The sequence below is a fragment of the Manacus candei genome, unplaced genomic scaffold (genome assembly GCF_025592945.1).
Source record: "Manacus candei isolate 608988 ecotype Guabito, Panama unplaced genomic scaffold, ASM2559294v1 h1tg000071l, whole genome shotgun sequence".
In the NCBI taxonomy this organism is placed as follows: Eukaryota; Metazoa; Chordata; class Aves; order Passeriformes; family Pipridae; genus Manacus; species Manacus candei.
In genome coordinates this window covers 7,934,264-7,950,329 of record NW_026138119.1, presented here as the reverse complement: position 1 = coordinate 7,950,329, position 16,066 = coordinate 7,934,264, and the positions used below count along the sequence as shown (strand labels likewise).

Genomic DNA, 16,066 nt, shown 5'->3' with positions numbered 1-16,066 from the left:
CAGCCCAGCCACAACACTACACACCAAATCCTATAACCTGACCCAATCCCAAAGCCCCAACCCAGCTATGACCACAACACACGAAGCACCCCAGTCTGCTGGGGAGCAGAGGGACAAGGGCTGGTGCCAGCAAGGCCCTCAAGAATGCCTCTGAAAAAGCCAACACTGGAGAAAACAGGGCTTTTATCCCCCAAAGCACTTCTTCCCCATGCAGGCAGAGACCTCCAGCCCAGCTCAGTGCTTCCTGAGCTATTCCACTTGCTTTTAAATTCAACCACTTGCCCACATGGTGCAAACCCCCTTTGCAGCACTGAAAGCAAAGGTAGGCGGGTGGTGGCTCCCACCTGCTGCCAGTACCAACCCCAACAGCCTCTGCCACCCTTTCCTCCTCTCCCCTCCTCAAATCCCATTTTAAACACAGGGTTTTTTACCTGGATAATTGAGATAAATCCAAACCCATAGGCTCCTTGGAGGGGGGCTTGCTGTTGAGCTCAGGGGGCTTCTGCTTCCAACCACAACGTGCATAAGGAATCTCTCCTGCTCCAGGGAGCCAGGAAAAATTTTAAAAGGATTAGAAGAGACTGGTTTCCTCCTCATCTCCCTCCCTGGTGTGTGCATCTCTGCCATAATTAGCTAGGTGCCTCACAAGGCAGGGACGAATGAGTTTTTATTTTTCCATGAACAATTGTCTGTCAGAAAAATGCAGATTTGATGAAGCTTAAGTGCTTTGTGGGATTCCATCAATTACATCTCAAAACTCATTGGGAAATTAGGAGAGCATTTAATTTCGACAAGGTTGAAATGTTTTGGTTTCCATCGCCTAATTTTGTTTTTGTTTCAGGCTGTACACCGGGATAAAGCAATGTAAAACATAAAGCTCCAGATGATAATGTTGAAATTAAATGTTTCCCCCTCCTTCATAGAAGGGAAATGTTTTGAACCAAAATATTCTGGAATCTTCACATATGTGAGGGATTTCTGCACAGCATTTTGTTTTGGGCTGAAAGTGCCAAATGTGCCACTTCCCCACAACAAAAGTTCTCAGCATCACCCACATCATTTCAAAGCATCTCCCCATCATCCTCAAGCTACCCCTGTGTGGAAGGCTGGAAGGAAGAGACCAGAGCAGCAGCACCTGCCCTGATCCTTCATTTCTAATCCCATTTCTCCCCGAAACGGTTACACTCCTAAATTAAGCCACCTGAGGAACAGCCCAGCATTCTGATGTGGAAGAGAGCAAGAGAAGGATTAGCTCCACACAGGCTGTGCTAAGGCTTATACACCTGTGTGGACTATGCCAAATTTCTCTTCCTTCTGTGCCTAAAAAGGCTGGGACCAACACAGCACTGGTGTCACCCTGGGCCACAACTCCATTAAGTGACTCTCTGGTAGATGCTCTTCCTGCTGAGCCAGGCAAAATCCCTCCTGCCTGGCAGGCTGACCCCATCACCATGGGAAGGAACAGCTCACATCGTCCTTGGAGGCAAACTATACTTTTTTTCTCGCTCAAATTAGAAATAAATCTCTGCCAGAGGAACCTGAGCCTGTGAGAGAGGAGATCAGCAGGATTTCACATCTGTGCAGAACAGCAGCACCCACCACCTGGGCTGGGCAGACTCTCCTACTCTTGCTGGCACCTCTCCCAAGGTGGGATGGATCCTGGAGCACAGCAATGCTATGAGCCCTTCCACACCCACTTGCAAGAGCCCTGGCCTCTGTGGCACTCTCATCCGAGTTAAAGAACTAACTCACCAACATCTGCAGGCACCACAGATGTCGCAGAACCATCAGACCACACCACCTGTCCCAGAAAAGCCACTCATGCCACAAGGAAACAAGGGGCTAGTTCTGCCACTGCCTTGGCACAGGACCCCAAGCTGCCTTTCTCACCCCCAGCTGGGCAGCTCCTGCTCTCCTGCCTCTCCAGGTCACCCTCACAGTGACGAGACCCCATCCTGAGAGGCACCACGGGGCTCAGACACACACCTTCCCTGCACACCTGTAGATGCTGCTGCCTCCTCCCACAGTGATGCCAATGTGCACCAGGAGAGAACTGATCACCTCCTCACCCAGCTCATGTGCTAAAGCCAAAGCTTCCTTTCCTCGGGGGAAAAAAACCTTCAGCCCTCTTATTTTCCTGGGGCTGCAATCCTGCCTTTCCAGGCTTATAGATGCACAAGGCCATGGGGCAGCAGATGCAAGTGACCCCCCCTCCTCTTTGGGTGGACAAGAAGACGGGCACCAGCGAGCAAAACCAAGCTGAGAGACAGATGGGGAAACCCTGAATTTAAGCCATGATGCAGGTGTTTCCTTCAGTCTCTCAGGGCCAATTCTCAGGTTTTCATCTCAAATTACAAATCACCAACACCTGAGTGTCAAGCACTTCCCCCTCCTTCTGCATCCTCCCTGGAGGCTGCGCAGCTACCACCGTGCCAGTAAAAGGGATCAACAACACACAGTCCTTTACAGGCAACAATCTCACTTATTCCTCCAGCACAGTTTCTCCTGGTTTGCTGTGATCCCCGCAAGACTGTATGGAGCAGACACTGGACTTGCAGAGCTACCAGATTCAGAGAAGCTCACTGGGATTTTATTTTCTTGGGCAATGCCCGTAGCTTCCACAGATCCAATAGCAATTCTAGGATGCAACAAGGAAAAGCAGCATGGAAATAGGTCTTCTAGAGCTTGGGGATTGTTTGGTTATGTTAGGGTTCAATGGCAAGGCTCCAGTTAGTGATGCCAAGGACTTACCAAGGTTACAACTCATACTTCAGCAACCTGGTCTAGTGGGTGGCATCCCCGCCCATGGCGTGTGAGGGGGTTAGAACTAAATGATCTTTAAAGTCCCTTCCAACCCAAACTATTCAATGATTCTATGATTAAAATTACCCAAATAAAAGGCCTCCGACAAGAAAAGAACTGCAGAAACCCTTTATGCACTCATGCCATCTACTGGGTACACGTAAAACTAACAGAAAACCGGGAGATGAGGGGGAAAAAACAGTCCCATGGGAAAGGGAGGATGGCAGCAGGGGAGCTGCCACCCTTCCCAGTGGGGACCTCCCTGGAGAGCCTGTGGGGTCTTCCAGGTGACACCTTGAACGCAGGATTTTAAGTGAGCAAAGCAACGTCCTGCTTTCTCCTTCCTCAGCCCAAGGAGACTTTGCTCAGCCAGATGAGCTGCGAGCAATCCGCCCTCGACATTTCAACCGAGACCTTTTAAGACCAAACAATTAGGTAATGGCAGAGCCCACGCCACTAAAAACCTGGAGATAAATGCATCCCAGTCCTCGCAGAATTACTGGAAGCTGTATTAAGGGCATGAAGGAACTGGTAACAGATGATGATTATATATAAAAGGAGTAAGAAATCTTGGAGATTTGTGCTGCTCCCTGGTTGAGCCGCTCAGCTCCAGCTCTGTGGTGTATTAATTGCTTACAAGGCTGCATGTATATTTTATGCTTAGTACCTGCCTGGAACATTTGTTGGATTTAGCCTTGATTGATGAACCACTGATTATATACTTCTGTGGTCCTCAGCAAATTAATAAACTGTTGACTGGTAAAGATTAACAACATGTCATGATTTGTGAAACTGCATCCAGAGCAAAGCTGGAGCAGACCTAGTGCTAAAATTAGTACGCAAATGCTCCCTGAACTCTATAAAAAGGGGAGAGCTTAATTAAATTACATCCCAATATTGCCCATAGCACTTACCAAATTGGCAAATTGAGTTCACAGAAGTTCAGCTTCAAAACTAACTGACATCCCTGCAAATTTGCAGCACGTGACCCCACCCCTGCCTGCACTGGAAGCCCAGCTCAATCCGTGAGCGGGACCGGGATGAGGAGGGGATGTATCACCCAGTGCAGGGACAGTGCAGAAGGTGCCACATTCTCACAGGCCAGGGCTGCAGTGAGCTCTGAGACTCCAGTCCCCTCCCCTGAAACCGCATTCAGTGCCCTGAGCATGACCCAAGGCTGGGGGCAGTGCTGCCAGCCCCCTGTTAGGCTTTACCCTGGACAACAGCCATGGAGCACAGTCAGAAACATGGGACAGTGCTCTCCAGGCCTTTGCTCTTTGCTGGGGGACCTACAAGCAGGTGATGATTGTACAATATTGCACTGGCTTGGGAGAGCTGGATGGAGCACTGTGCCCTTGTGTCAGTCTGATGGGAAGCAGGGAGACAGGGAATAGGGGTGGGATGAAACAGCCACCTCCACACTTCCTCTGGGTAGCTCAGCTCTGCTGTCCTCAAGCTGGGACTGGAGAGCTGGTGGGGGTTTACTCCATGACTGGGAGCTGTGGAAAAGGGCAGAGTAGCCTCATCCTCCTGCAGTAGGGAGGAAAAGGGGCGAAGAGTAAAGTGGGGAGAGATGGGAATCTCCACAGCCATCTCCTGTCCCATGGGATGCACAGACCCAAGAGCCTGGTGTGATGTGTAGGATGGGGGTTCCTGTGGTCCCTGTGTGTAACCTCCCATCCACAGCTTCCAGAGAGTGGATGCACTCCAGGAGAATGCTCCTGGCTGCTCCTCTTTTCTCCCTGCAGTGTACACAGTCCATTCCCTTTGCACACAGCCTCAAGTCAGGCATTACAGTGGGGGGGATATTTTCCTGGAGTGACACAGTTTTTCCATTTCTGCCTCTCTGCATGCCAGCGTGGCGAGCACTAGGCCTGTAATTTATTGACAATTTTTATCTTAATATATCCTGACTTTTTAAAAGAGGCATCTCTTCCCAGCAGCACAGGGCGATCAGAGCCCCGATTGCTTCTGACAGTGCCTGGGAAGCACGCTGGCGTTGAGAGCAACACAGAAAAAGGGGGAAAACGCCCCAAAAAACATAATGACAATGGGAAAAGAAATGAGGAAAGGGAGAGGAGGGGGAAGGGGGAGATGGCACCAGGCGTTGCTGGTGACACATCAGGCTGTCGTGCTAAATGGCCTTAACAAGCAACCGGAGAAGGGGATAATGAAAACGCCTCCCCCCGGGACAGCACGGCTCCAGCCTGACCTTTCCCAGCTGCCGTGTACAAACATCTTCAATAAATAAAGAGACACTTAACTCCTGCCTCTGCTGAGATGGGAGGGATGGGGCGAGGGGGCTCTGCCTGCAGTGAGACGAGGGGAAGGGACAGAGGGTTTTCGGGGGGTTTTGGAGCAGCAGGCACGTGTTTGAGGGGCTGGCAGGGTGGGTGACAGCTCTTGACCTCCTCAGGGGTCACCACTGCTGGCTGGCAGGCAGGGACTCCTACAACAGACAGAGGAAAAGGGATGCTCCAGGTTTCCTCCACTTCCCAAGGCTCTGCCCTGTGTCTCTGTGTGTCACACCAGACTCACACAAAGCTTCACTCACAGAGAAGAGGTGACTTTGCTGTCAAGGTGAGATGGGTTAGAGCTGGGTGAGGTGCTGAGCTCTGCTGCTCCCACCTGGAAGCACAGCAAAACCCCTCTGTGCAAGTGTGGCTGGGAACACCTCCTACCTCCCTGGAGGTGTTCAAGGCCAGGTTGGACAGGGCTCTGAGAAACCTGGTCTAGTGGAAGGTGTCTCTGCCCATGGCAGGGGGTTGTAACAAGAAGATTTTTAAGGTCCCTTCCAACCCAAACCATTCTAGGATTCTATGAATCAAAGTCTCTGCTCAAAACTAATGGTTTAGGGTCTAGGAGGTCTTTTGGAGGGAGGACTGCAAAACCTGGGACTCAGTAGATTGTCTGGCAAGACATGAGCATGTTCAGAAACAAATCAAAACTCTGAGGGTGTCAGAGAGGCCCCGAGAGGAGAGGATGGGGGGATGGATGCTTCATCTTTCTTCCACACTGGGAAGCACAAGGCAGGAGAAGAAGCAAGACAGCTTCCCACCTATGCTTGTAGACAAGCAGGAAAACAACCATCAGCCTCAAGGATTTTTCTTTCGCTCATCTGAGCCCGTGGGCTGCTTTTCCCTGAGGTTCCAAAGGGATTTGTGATTCACTGTGAAGGCCCCAGCGGTGGGGGAAGTCCACCAACAGCACACACATCCCCCTGGCCACATCCCCAGAAGGGAGCAGGTCATATCCCCCCCTCTGGCTTGTCCCTGGGGCCCAGCAGGCTCTGTACCTACCACACAGCCCGTGGAGTCCACCTTGCGATCCGAAACACACTTGAAGTTGCGGGTGCAGCCGCCGTTGTTGCGGGAACAGTCCCGGACCGGCCCGAAGGAGGAGAGCAAGTCATTGATGGTTTCGAAGTAGGTGGACAGCATCGCTTCTTCCCTTGGAGAGAAAAGGCACCGTTAGGGCTGGCAGGGAGCTGGAGCACATGGCAGGGGCAGGGCCGTCCACAAGGAGAGGCTCTGGCAAAATCCCGGCGCTCTGATTAGCGAAACCGAGCCAAAGGGAGCTTCCCAAGAAAATTAGGGCTTTGTTATTATGATATATAATAAATCTGCTGCGTAACTCTGACATCCTTCACAGAATCAACCAGTTACGGGGTTTCAAGGATACCACCTATCAGTTTTATGTAAACTGGCAACTGAGAGACACTTTATTAGTAGGTTGGGGCTGTGTGTGAATCCAGCCCTACACTAGACAACAGCAAATCCAAAACCATAAAACTCTTCCTGAGTTGGGCCAAGCTTCCCTAAGCATCCAAACCCCATCCATCATCCAGGGACACTGCCAAAGCTGGAAAGACACATGAAACTGGGCTTCATGTATGCTGGGATGTGGATGTGGAGGCTCATCCCCGTGCCTTGCTCCAGGGGATGAAGGGCACAGCTCTGCTGCTCTGCTCCAGCCCATGATGTGCAAAGCCCCAGGCACTGCCGTGCCATGACACCCCTCTCTTAAGCAAGCAAGAAGCATAAGTGCCTAGGAATAATTCCATGGCCATGTGAAGCCTTGGGAAGCTCCCAGCCCTGCCTCTCCGAGCTGCACACACAGCAGATTTTGTCTGTGACAAAGCATTCAGGCACTTCGCCTTCTGCTGGGTTCCTGCAAAAGGAACACAGATGCTTGTCAAGAGCTTTAAGCATCTCCAAGATATTTTTCACCTTCAAAGCACAGTTTATATATTAACCAATACCTGCAACCCATCCTGGGCAACAGACCCTGTCACCCTCTCACTGACAGGAGAGAGACAAAGTGATGTACCCAAGGTCACAGAACAAGTCACTGCTGGTGACAGACTTGACCTGCACAGGCTGTTTATTAGATCTTTACATACAGGAGGCTGCAAATAAACACTGACCCCTCTGACCTTAAAATACTCCCCGAGGCAACGCTGGGAGTCACAGGGTGGTTTATTCCCCTTGAGCATCTCCCCTGCTCACCCATCAGCACAACGACTCAATGCCCAGAGCTGCTAATCTCCCATTTTTTTTTTCTGGGGGGGGGGTGTTAATTTGAAAACCGTCTGCTTGGCAATGAAACAGCGCTGGAGGAATATTCATCAGCCCTCGAGGGCTGTCTGGAAGCAGCCCTGTGTTATCTATCAGCAGAGGGCCCCTGAGCTCACACACCGTCACACTCACGCACACAGCCCTGCCAACAACCAAACGCTCAGAAAAATCATGAGTCAGGCATTAAAAAAGAATATAATGAAATTGGCACTAAAATGATGAGGTTTTAAAAATAAATCAATTGCTGGGTGGGTTTGTTGCTTGTTGTTGGGTTTTTTTTTCCCCCTTCCCTAAACGTGCCGTCTGCTTTCTGGTTTTTTTTTGGAGCCTTTAGGGTATAAGTGAGGTTTTCACTGCAAGCTTGAGGGCTAGAAACTCCTCAGAGAGCAAACCCAAGGAAATAAAGCCCTAACACAGTACTGACGTCATGATTTTGCAGATTCCAGATTTCAAGGGAATCACAGGATTCCAGAAGTTGGGGCTTTCAACAAGGAAAATACCATAAAACCAGCAAGAAACAGTAAATTGGCCTGTCCCCATTTGGAAGGAGGGAGTGGGCAGCTTCTCCCCTGCCATGGGTCAGGGTGGAGTTACCCCAGCATCGGGGCAGCTCCGTGCCCACCACGGTGCCACGGGCTGCATCACTGCAAATTCACATCTTTGCTGCCCACTCTCACCCCAATTAATGCTTCCCAATTAACTTTTCCCTCCTAATGATCGTGCTTCTGATATTCCCCCTCTCTTGGCCCATCTCCTAGACTTTCCAGCATATTTGGAGCTGAATCTCCCTCTGTCCTTTCTTGGTCATGTTTCAAATATCTTTAGAGGCCGTTTTCTATTAGCACTCTGTTCCCACCAGGATCTGCAGTTCCTCTGAAGTGAGGGAGTGAGAAAGGCAGAATATATTAGATCAGGGCACACATTTCTGCTGGAGAGATGGGGGGGGAGGAAGGGCATATTATTTACTAACAAAAAACACTGTTTATTAATGCAGGGGGAAATTATTTTTAAAAAACCAAACCCAATAAACCATGACAACTCCTCCACCACCCTCCCTGAAAGCTCAGCCCCATCTGGCTCTCTCAAGGGGTCTCCCATCGTGGGTGGACTGCGAGGAGAACCGTGCTCCCACCCTCCCTCCATCTGGCCACAGAACAGCCCTCCTGCAGCTCCCATGTCCTTGGAGGGAGAAGGTGAGGAGCTACAGCTGCTTTGGGTGGTGGAAAGGAGACCCTGGGCTGGGTCCTTGGATGGGGTTGCTCCCGAGAGCTGTAGTGCTGCCAGGAGACACTGGCTCACCCCACACAGCGCCGTGCTCCTGGGCTGAGGCTGCCAGGGGCAGCTCATCGTGCTTTAATTAAAATTTGGAAGAACAAACTGACCTTCTGCCCTCAGGAGGGCTGAAGATGAGAACAGGAAACCCGTTCTCCGAAATCACAGCTGGCATAATGGATGACCCCCAACAAAGCACGGGCAGGGGCTGCCGAGCCGGAATGAGCCATTAAGAGTATTAAAATATTAACCTCGCTGGATGGTTGGACAGCAGAGCCAGAGGGAAGTGTTCGAGTGTCACCTGTGAGAGGAGTGGGGTGACGGCGCTGCCGGCAGATGGAGGGAGGCTGATCAGCAGGATTGTTTCCGTGGTGGCTGTCGCTGGATTAGAGGAGCATCACATCAACACAGAGCCCTGACAGGGGGATGTCAGCACATGAGAGGCTTGCTCCGAGCATCTGGGAGCAAACTTTGCTTCTGTCTGCCTCTGGAGGGGCTGGAGGATGAAGGCCCACTGCAGGCAGGCGCTGTCAAGCCCTTGGCACTGTACCCTCAGCAGCTCCTTTTAATTTTGGGAGTGAAGCGCAATCATTAATTACCCGCCTCCCGCAGTGACACGTGGCTCGGTGGCTCGGAGCAGATGACTTTCCACTCGTGCAGCTCCAGCAGTGACCCCTGCCTGTCCCTCCCTGCCTGCTGCATGGGACTCCTCAAATCCCAGAGCCAGCCCTGGAGAGAAGGCAGTGCTGACAAGGCAGGGGACACTTGAGGAGCGGTGGTAGCATCTGGTCACCACTGCACGGAGCCCGCTGGGGACAGCCATCCCCACCACGGCCCGGGTGCCAGATCAGACCAGCCCTGATGGATGAATCACTTTCCCTGCAGCAACAAGCTGCCTGCAAAAGAACAGCTCTTTCCTCTTGTTCTCCATCTATCCGTGTTGGATTTCACTGACTAAGCCCCAGATCCGTTCTGACAGGGCAGGAGGGAGAAGATGAGCTCTGCAGTCCCTCTGTGCCCGGAGCACACCACAGAGGCAGGGGAAGCTGCCGGTGGCCCCAGCTGGACCCAGGTGTCAAAACCACAGGGAGCAGGCAGAGCTCAGCACCTGGTGCACTGAGAGGAAGGGGCAATTCCTCACCACCCTGAAGTAGATGCCAGGTTCTGCCAAAAAAGGGATTTTGGAGTGAGTGACCTAATTTCTGATGCCAGATTCTGTCCACAAGTACAGGCACATCTATGAATACATGCATATTCTCTTTAACTCTCCAGCCTTCCCAAAGATGCACACAGACACCCAAATGATAGTTATAAATGAAACACACTGCCCTCCACACCAGAACCCACTGATTACACACCCAGCATCAGTAAACTCCAATTTTCTACCAACATCTCATGCCACAAATGTGCAGCATGGTACAGCACAGCAGGGCTCCCTTCCTGACCCTGCACAGCTGCAGACCATGGCACTCATCCTCACCCAGCCCTGTGCCACCTCCCATCACCCACACTCGCCTTGATTCTCTCAAAAACACTTTTCTCCACTCTCCCTCTTTGTTCCAGGTCTCATTAATGAAGCACATTCACTGAAAAATTCCACTGGGGGTTATTTATTCACGAAATACCAACACCATGCAATTCTCAAAGCCTCCAAAGCACTCATCTCAGAGTAAGCTCCGGAGCTTTGCAGTGGCTCTTCTCTCCAGCTCATCCTGAAGGGGATTAGTGGGTGTTATCCAACTCCACTGCCCCTTTTTATTGCCTGCTAATGGCTAAAGACTTCAGTGTCTTACAAAGTTCACCATCACTGAGAAGGACACAGAAAAGGATGTGAGCTGGGGACTAAGCCAGTGCCATCTGCTCCTTGAGCTGAGTTTGGACAGGGATCAGAGTGGGAGTCTGAGTTCATGAGTTTCTAGAGACAAGGCCCACGAGCAGCAAAGGGCATGATGAAGCTCTGCCACCTGCAGAGCCTTCAGCTACTGCAGAGCCACCCCTTCCTCAGGGGGTTTCCCCTCTCAGGACCCCCTGTGTCTCACAAACATTAATTTATACCCACAGCTTCTGTACACTGGGGATTATACTCCTCACATTTAACAAAGGCGGCCAAGGCAAAAAGAGCTCAAGATGAAAAGTGCTCACCATTGCTGGATGGCCAACTGGAGATGTTTTCCAAGTTATTTTTAGTGCTTTTAGCGCTTCCCACACTCACACAACAATTCCAGCTGGGTCTGACTGCACCACAGGCTCAGCTGTTCTGTACTGTGGGGCCACCCAGTAAACACCCAGATTATGATGAATGAGCAATAAATGATCACCTGAGAAAAGGGGTCCCCAATTTAAATGCAACAGATTATGGTTTTTTCCTGGAATTTAAACCCTTTCCATTTTTATTCTGTAAAGAGACCATTCTCTTTACAGCCCCGTCCTGCCCCCACTACACCATTTGATCATAAAATCACAGAATGGTTTGGGTTGTAAGGGGCCTTATAAATCATCTCATTCCACCCTCTGCCATGGGCAGGGACACCTTCCACTAGCCCAGGTTGCTCCAAGCCCCATCCAACCTGGACTTGAGCACTTCCAGGCATGGGACAGCCACAGCTTCTCTGTGCAACCTGTGCCAGGGCCTCATCACCCTCACAGGGAAGAATTTCTTCCTAATATCCACATCTGTGGTGAATACAGCAACCATCTCCCATAGCACTGAACCATGAACCAAGCAAGTCCATCCTCAAACTGACCAAGCTGGGATGCTCTGGAAAGGTTAATCTTCAGCCCCAGCACTGAAGGACCTCACGAGGTGGTGGCAGCTCCTTATTAGGGGATTTCACAGTCTGAAACTTTGGCTTGGAAACTGAAGCTCCCATCTTCAGCCAGCCTTCCCAGCGCAGCCCCTGCAGATGGGTGTGCGTGCAGCAGATTTATTATTTTATGAAAGAAAAAAAAAAGTGATTTTCTGCCCGGTACACCCACAGTCACTTTTCAGCCACTGTAATAGTGCTGGAAGGCTTCAAGAAAAACCATCATCCAGGTCCTCAACTGGGAGAAATCATCCTCACTTGAGTGACGCTGGAGAAGGCATTTCAGCGGGAGCTACGCTGACATTCCACAGCTGATGAGCTGCTTGCTACAAATTTTCCGGGTAGTCTCACTTCTTGTGGCAGTACTATCATAAACACTTGCAAAAACGCTCTCCCAAAAAACCTTGAGGTTGAAAGTGTGAAAAATTCCCTACCAAGCTTCAGTAATTTGCTGGAGGTTCAATAAAACCATCACTCCGCCAGGGCGTTTTGAAGCTCAACTCGGCAACCAGAAGGGCCAGGAATTTAATTACAGCAAAGCAAAGCAAAAACAAGCTCACTGGAATAAAAGCCAGCTCAGAAAACACATCCCAAGGGATGCTGGGGTTCACCAGGATCCCCCCCCACCACCCTTTTGCAGCCCCCTCAGAGCCAGCACAGCTCTGCCATGCGAAGGACCAGGATGTCACGGATGAGTTAAACAAGATAGTGTTAATTCTGAGCATTTTCTCATGTTACAGGGAAGATTGTCGTTGTGGTTTCAACCCTGCACGAGCCAAAGGAAATGCAGGCGGTGCTGGCTCAGTCTCCCAGGCAACCTCAGTGCCAGGAGGGTTAGGAAAAAGGACATGAGCCTCAACAGGGATGGCAAAGCACAGCCAGTAAAGTATGCTGGAAATTACATCTGTCAGCACCCGCTTCACCGTGGCTGGTAATCAACCCCAGGTTCAGCAGGTTGCATTTCCTTCAACAGCAAAATGAAGCATGGGAAGGGATGGGATGGTCCAGGGGTTTGGAGCACAGCAAGTGCTCTCAGTGGGACAGAAATCCCACACTTAACACCTGGGGACACCAGCTGAGAGGAGAAAGAGCACTGCCAAGCATCGTGTCCCACCTGGCCACCCCAGAAGCTGTGAGGGGCACTGCAAAGCTGGTGAGACACCAAGGCCCACCAGGCATCCCACAAAGAGAGCCACGGCCACACAGCACGGGCACTCACTGGTCTGGGCACATAGAAAAGGTGTAATAAAGGAAATTAAAAAGGCTGCCATGTCACATACTCAAAACTTAAGAAAATGTGAGAATTAAGGTAGCCAGGGCAACCTGGCAATTATGCCTTTGATGAAGGTGTTGACTCCAAGACCACATACAAGAGGGTTATCTGAAGGAGTTTTCTCTCCCCAAATGCCAAAGGTGATGGTGCCAGGCTGCAGCCAGGTGCCCCTGGATGCCTGAAACAGTCCAGAGCTCAGTTTAGGCACCCCAAAACCCATCCCCAGGTACCTACAAACATCTGCAGCTTCTCAGCCCCCTACAAACAACTACATCTGCAGTTTCTCAGCATCTTGTTTTCTCTTCCTTGGAGGACACATAGCTCCTACTTTATTGTACTCTATCCAGGCACTGTTCTGCATGCACAATTACTCAGCTCCTCACGGCTTGCTTATGCTTTGCTCAACTCCAAGAAGCAGCAGTATTTCACGACAAATAAAGTGATTAAGTTCCCAATCTCCCTGTTATCATCCCCATTTTACAGACGGGGAGCCAAGGCACAGGCACGGTGATGTAAAAAACATCCACTACCTTACATGCACCAAATCTGAGACGCTTAGACGTGATTTTTCAGAGTGCTTAGCATTAAATGACACTTTCCCTGCTCAAAGCACAGCTCTATATTGACTTTGCTCCAAGTTTTTACAGCTTCACATTAATGCAGATCATTCCCAGAGCAGGTTCGTCGGCTGTGCTGAGCGAGGCAAAGGTGAAAAACTCGGATGTGATTGTGCCATTAAAGATGATTCCATAATGCTTATGCACAGAGGGGCTGCCTGAAGGCTGCACAGCAAACCCACCCTGGCACCTCCCAGACCTCCCAGCTCTGGAGTTTTGCAAAACTTGATAACATTTGCTAAAGAGGAGCCTAACGGGGGTTTTATTCTGGGTAGGGAGGAAGGTGTTCAGTGTGGAAAAAGAGGATATCTTGCAGCTGCAGGACGCAGCATCGCTCAGCCTTTGGTGGGCAGAGCTTTCCCTGGGGCAAAATCACTCCCACCTGCCTGCTCACTGCTCTCTCCCCCTCTTGTCCCAGTGCAGCCCTTTCTTCTCCCCTATTCTCCCCGTTCCCCTTCCCCGCCAGGCCCAAACTCAGTGTTTTTGGCCAGCTGCTGTCTCCCTCACCAGTGCTTCGGAGCAGGGCTGTTCATCCATGCTTGGGCACGGACAATCCCTGCCAGCTCTCGCTGCTACAATCAAACAAGACCTCACGCTGCGTGCAGCGATTCAAGTTTTTCAAAAGCACTTTGGAGCCGGCCAAATTAAGGAGGTTCTTTGCCCGTAAAAGAGAGAGACCCTCCGCAAAACGTCTGCCTCAATCCCCTGCAAGAGTTTTGCCTGGGGGAGAAAAAGAAATCTTAGAAAAACAAGCACTGAAGCAAAAGCCCAGACAGAAGGCCTGAGATCTCTCATCCTAAATTATTAAAGGCTGAAAACATCGTGAGATGGGTCAGACCACCCCAGTACCAGACAGTGATTGCAGCCCTGTCTGGGCTGGTTCAAACATGACATAGAGTCACATAGATTTTCTCTGGCTGGAAAAATACGCTAAAAAATGGCAATAAAATGCCATGAATCTCACTGCTGTGATGAGCTCTGGGCACCTCCTCATCACCTCACCTGTACCCGCTCCCAACATGGACACAATCACACGTCAGAGGGGAATGGAGCATCCACCCACCTTCCTCTGGTCTTTGCCCTTCCAAGTAATCAACCACCAGCAAAACAAGATTTCAGGTCCTGCTTGTTCAGCATCCCAAAGAGATGAGCTGAAGGGTTTTCCCATTTAAAACAGATATATAATCTAGCCTAAATGAAAGTTTGGCTGTGGCAGTTTCCATCTCTCCGCGCTACTTTCCTGGCCTAGAAATTGGGAATTCTTTTGCTGGTGGGAACTCGGAGGGGACAGGGGGCAGGTGGAAGGACCCCAGACCATGTGCTGGCTCCATCCCCTGCTCCTGTGCTCTGTGCTTGCACAGCCCCCAGCCCCACAGAAGCAGAGGTGTCCTGCACTGCCCCATGAGTGCTGAGGATGGACCTGGTACGGGGTATGGCATGGGGGGCTTTGGTCATCCTGAGAATTTTGCAATGACAAGCTGGAAAATGCCAGCTTGGGGCTCAGACTTCAGCCTCTGCTTAGGCACAAATGAGTCACTGGGGTTTTTCCTGCTCTTTTGCAGCCTTCCAGGGTATTTTGGGCAAGTTTTCCTTTCTAATCAGTTCTTTCAAATCTGACTTTGGAGCAATTCATGAGGATCGCTTGGAAATGTTGGACTTTGCAGGCAGACTGGGAGAGGGAGGGGGTCACTCTTCAGTCCACTGTTTGCCTGTGCCCAGGCACCAGGACCAGCCACAGCCCATTCTCAACCCCTCTCACTGCCCAGCAACTGGGGGGTCCCCAGTGCACAAATAAAAGTGCCAAGACGTGGTGGTGATAAGCACTTCAGGAACACCGACAGAATTAGATCAGATAAATAGGAGCCAGCCAGGGCTGCCGGATCAGATATCCATGCCCTGATTTTTCACAGATGTTCTATCGATCTGCTGGGAACAGACAGTGTCGAGTTCCTCGGAAACTGGGTGCCACAGATCAGCCATCTCCACACAGGGATATGCACCGGGACTGCAGAGCCCGATGGGATGCTGGCTGCAGGCAGGACAGCCCATGGAGGAAACAGCCCCTGCAGACCACTCAGCATCCTAACATAGCTCCAGGAGCAACCCCAGGCTCTGCAATAAAGCTCCATCCAGCTGAACCCCCTCCTGAGAGCCACATTCCCGAGTGACCTTCACCAACCCCTCTGCATCCCAGGGATCACCAGATCCCAACCTGGGGAGCTGGGGATGTTGCTCCCAGCCGTGGTACTGGGTGAGGAAGCATCCCATGCCATGGGAATACTCATGGCTTCACAGAGACAGAGGTGAGAGGCTGTCAGAGAAGCAAAACTAGAGCTTTTTTGAGAAACAAACCCATGAGCTGTATTTTAGAAAACATCACACACCTGGGTCACTTACTAGGGATGCATTTATGCATATGTATACATATATGCATAGTTTTGCTGCTATATATAGCACCTTCCATCAGCAACACTCACTGGCTCCAAGAAAGCCAGGTGAATGTCCACAGACAGAGGAACTGAGGCACAACCAGATTATTTACAGCTCATTTCCAGAAGTACTCTCTGAACTTAGAATCCAATTAATTTTATACCTGGGGGGAGATTTGCATAGGGATTTTCCATCCACATGGGCAGGTTTTTCAAAAGGACTTGGCACTTCTCTAGTCACACAATGCAGACTGTGTTTTCCAAGGTGCCCAGCATCCATTAGCAGCTCCTT

The 16,066-nt window shown here is 50.8% G+C and overlaps 1 protein-coding gene across 4 annotated transcripts in view; it reads right to left on the bottom strand.

The window, feature by feature from the left end:
* Nucleotides 1-16,066, bottom strand: part of ASTN2 (astrotactin 2) — a 324,472-nt gene that overhangs the window by 144,993 nt on the left and 163,413 nt on the right. For all 4 annotated transcript variants that reach the window (XM_051807886.1, XM_051807888.1, XM_051807887.1 and 1 more), the window contains exon 11: nt 6,102-6,252. In XM_051807886.1, the coding sequence (XP_051663846.1) occupies nt 6,102-6,252 (151 nt within the window). The remainder of the gene's footprint in view (nt 1-6,101; nt 6,253-16,066) is intronic.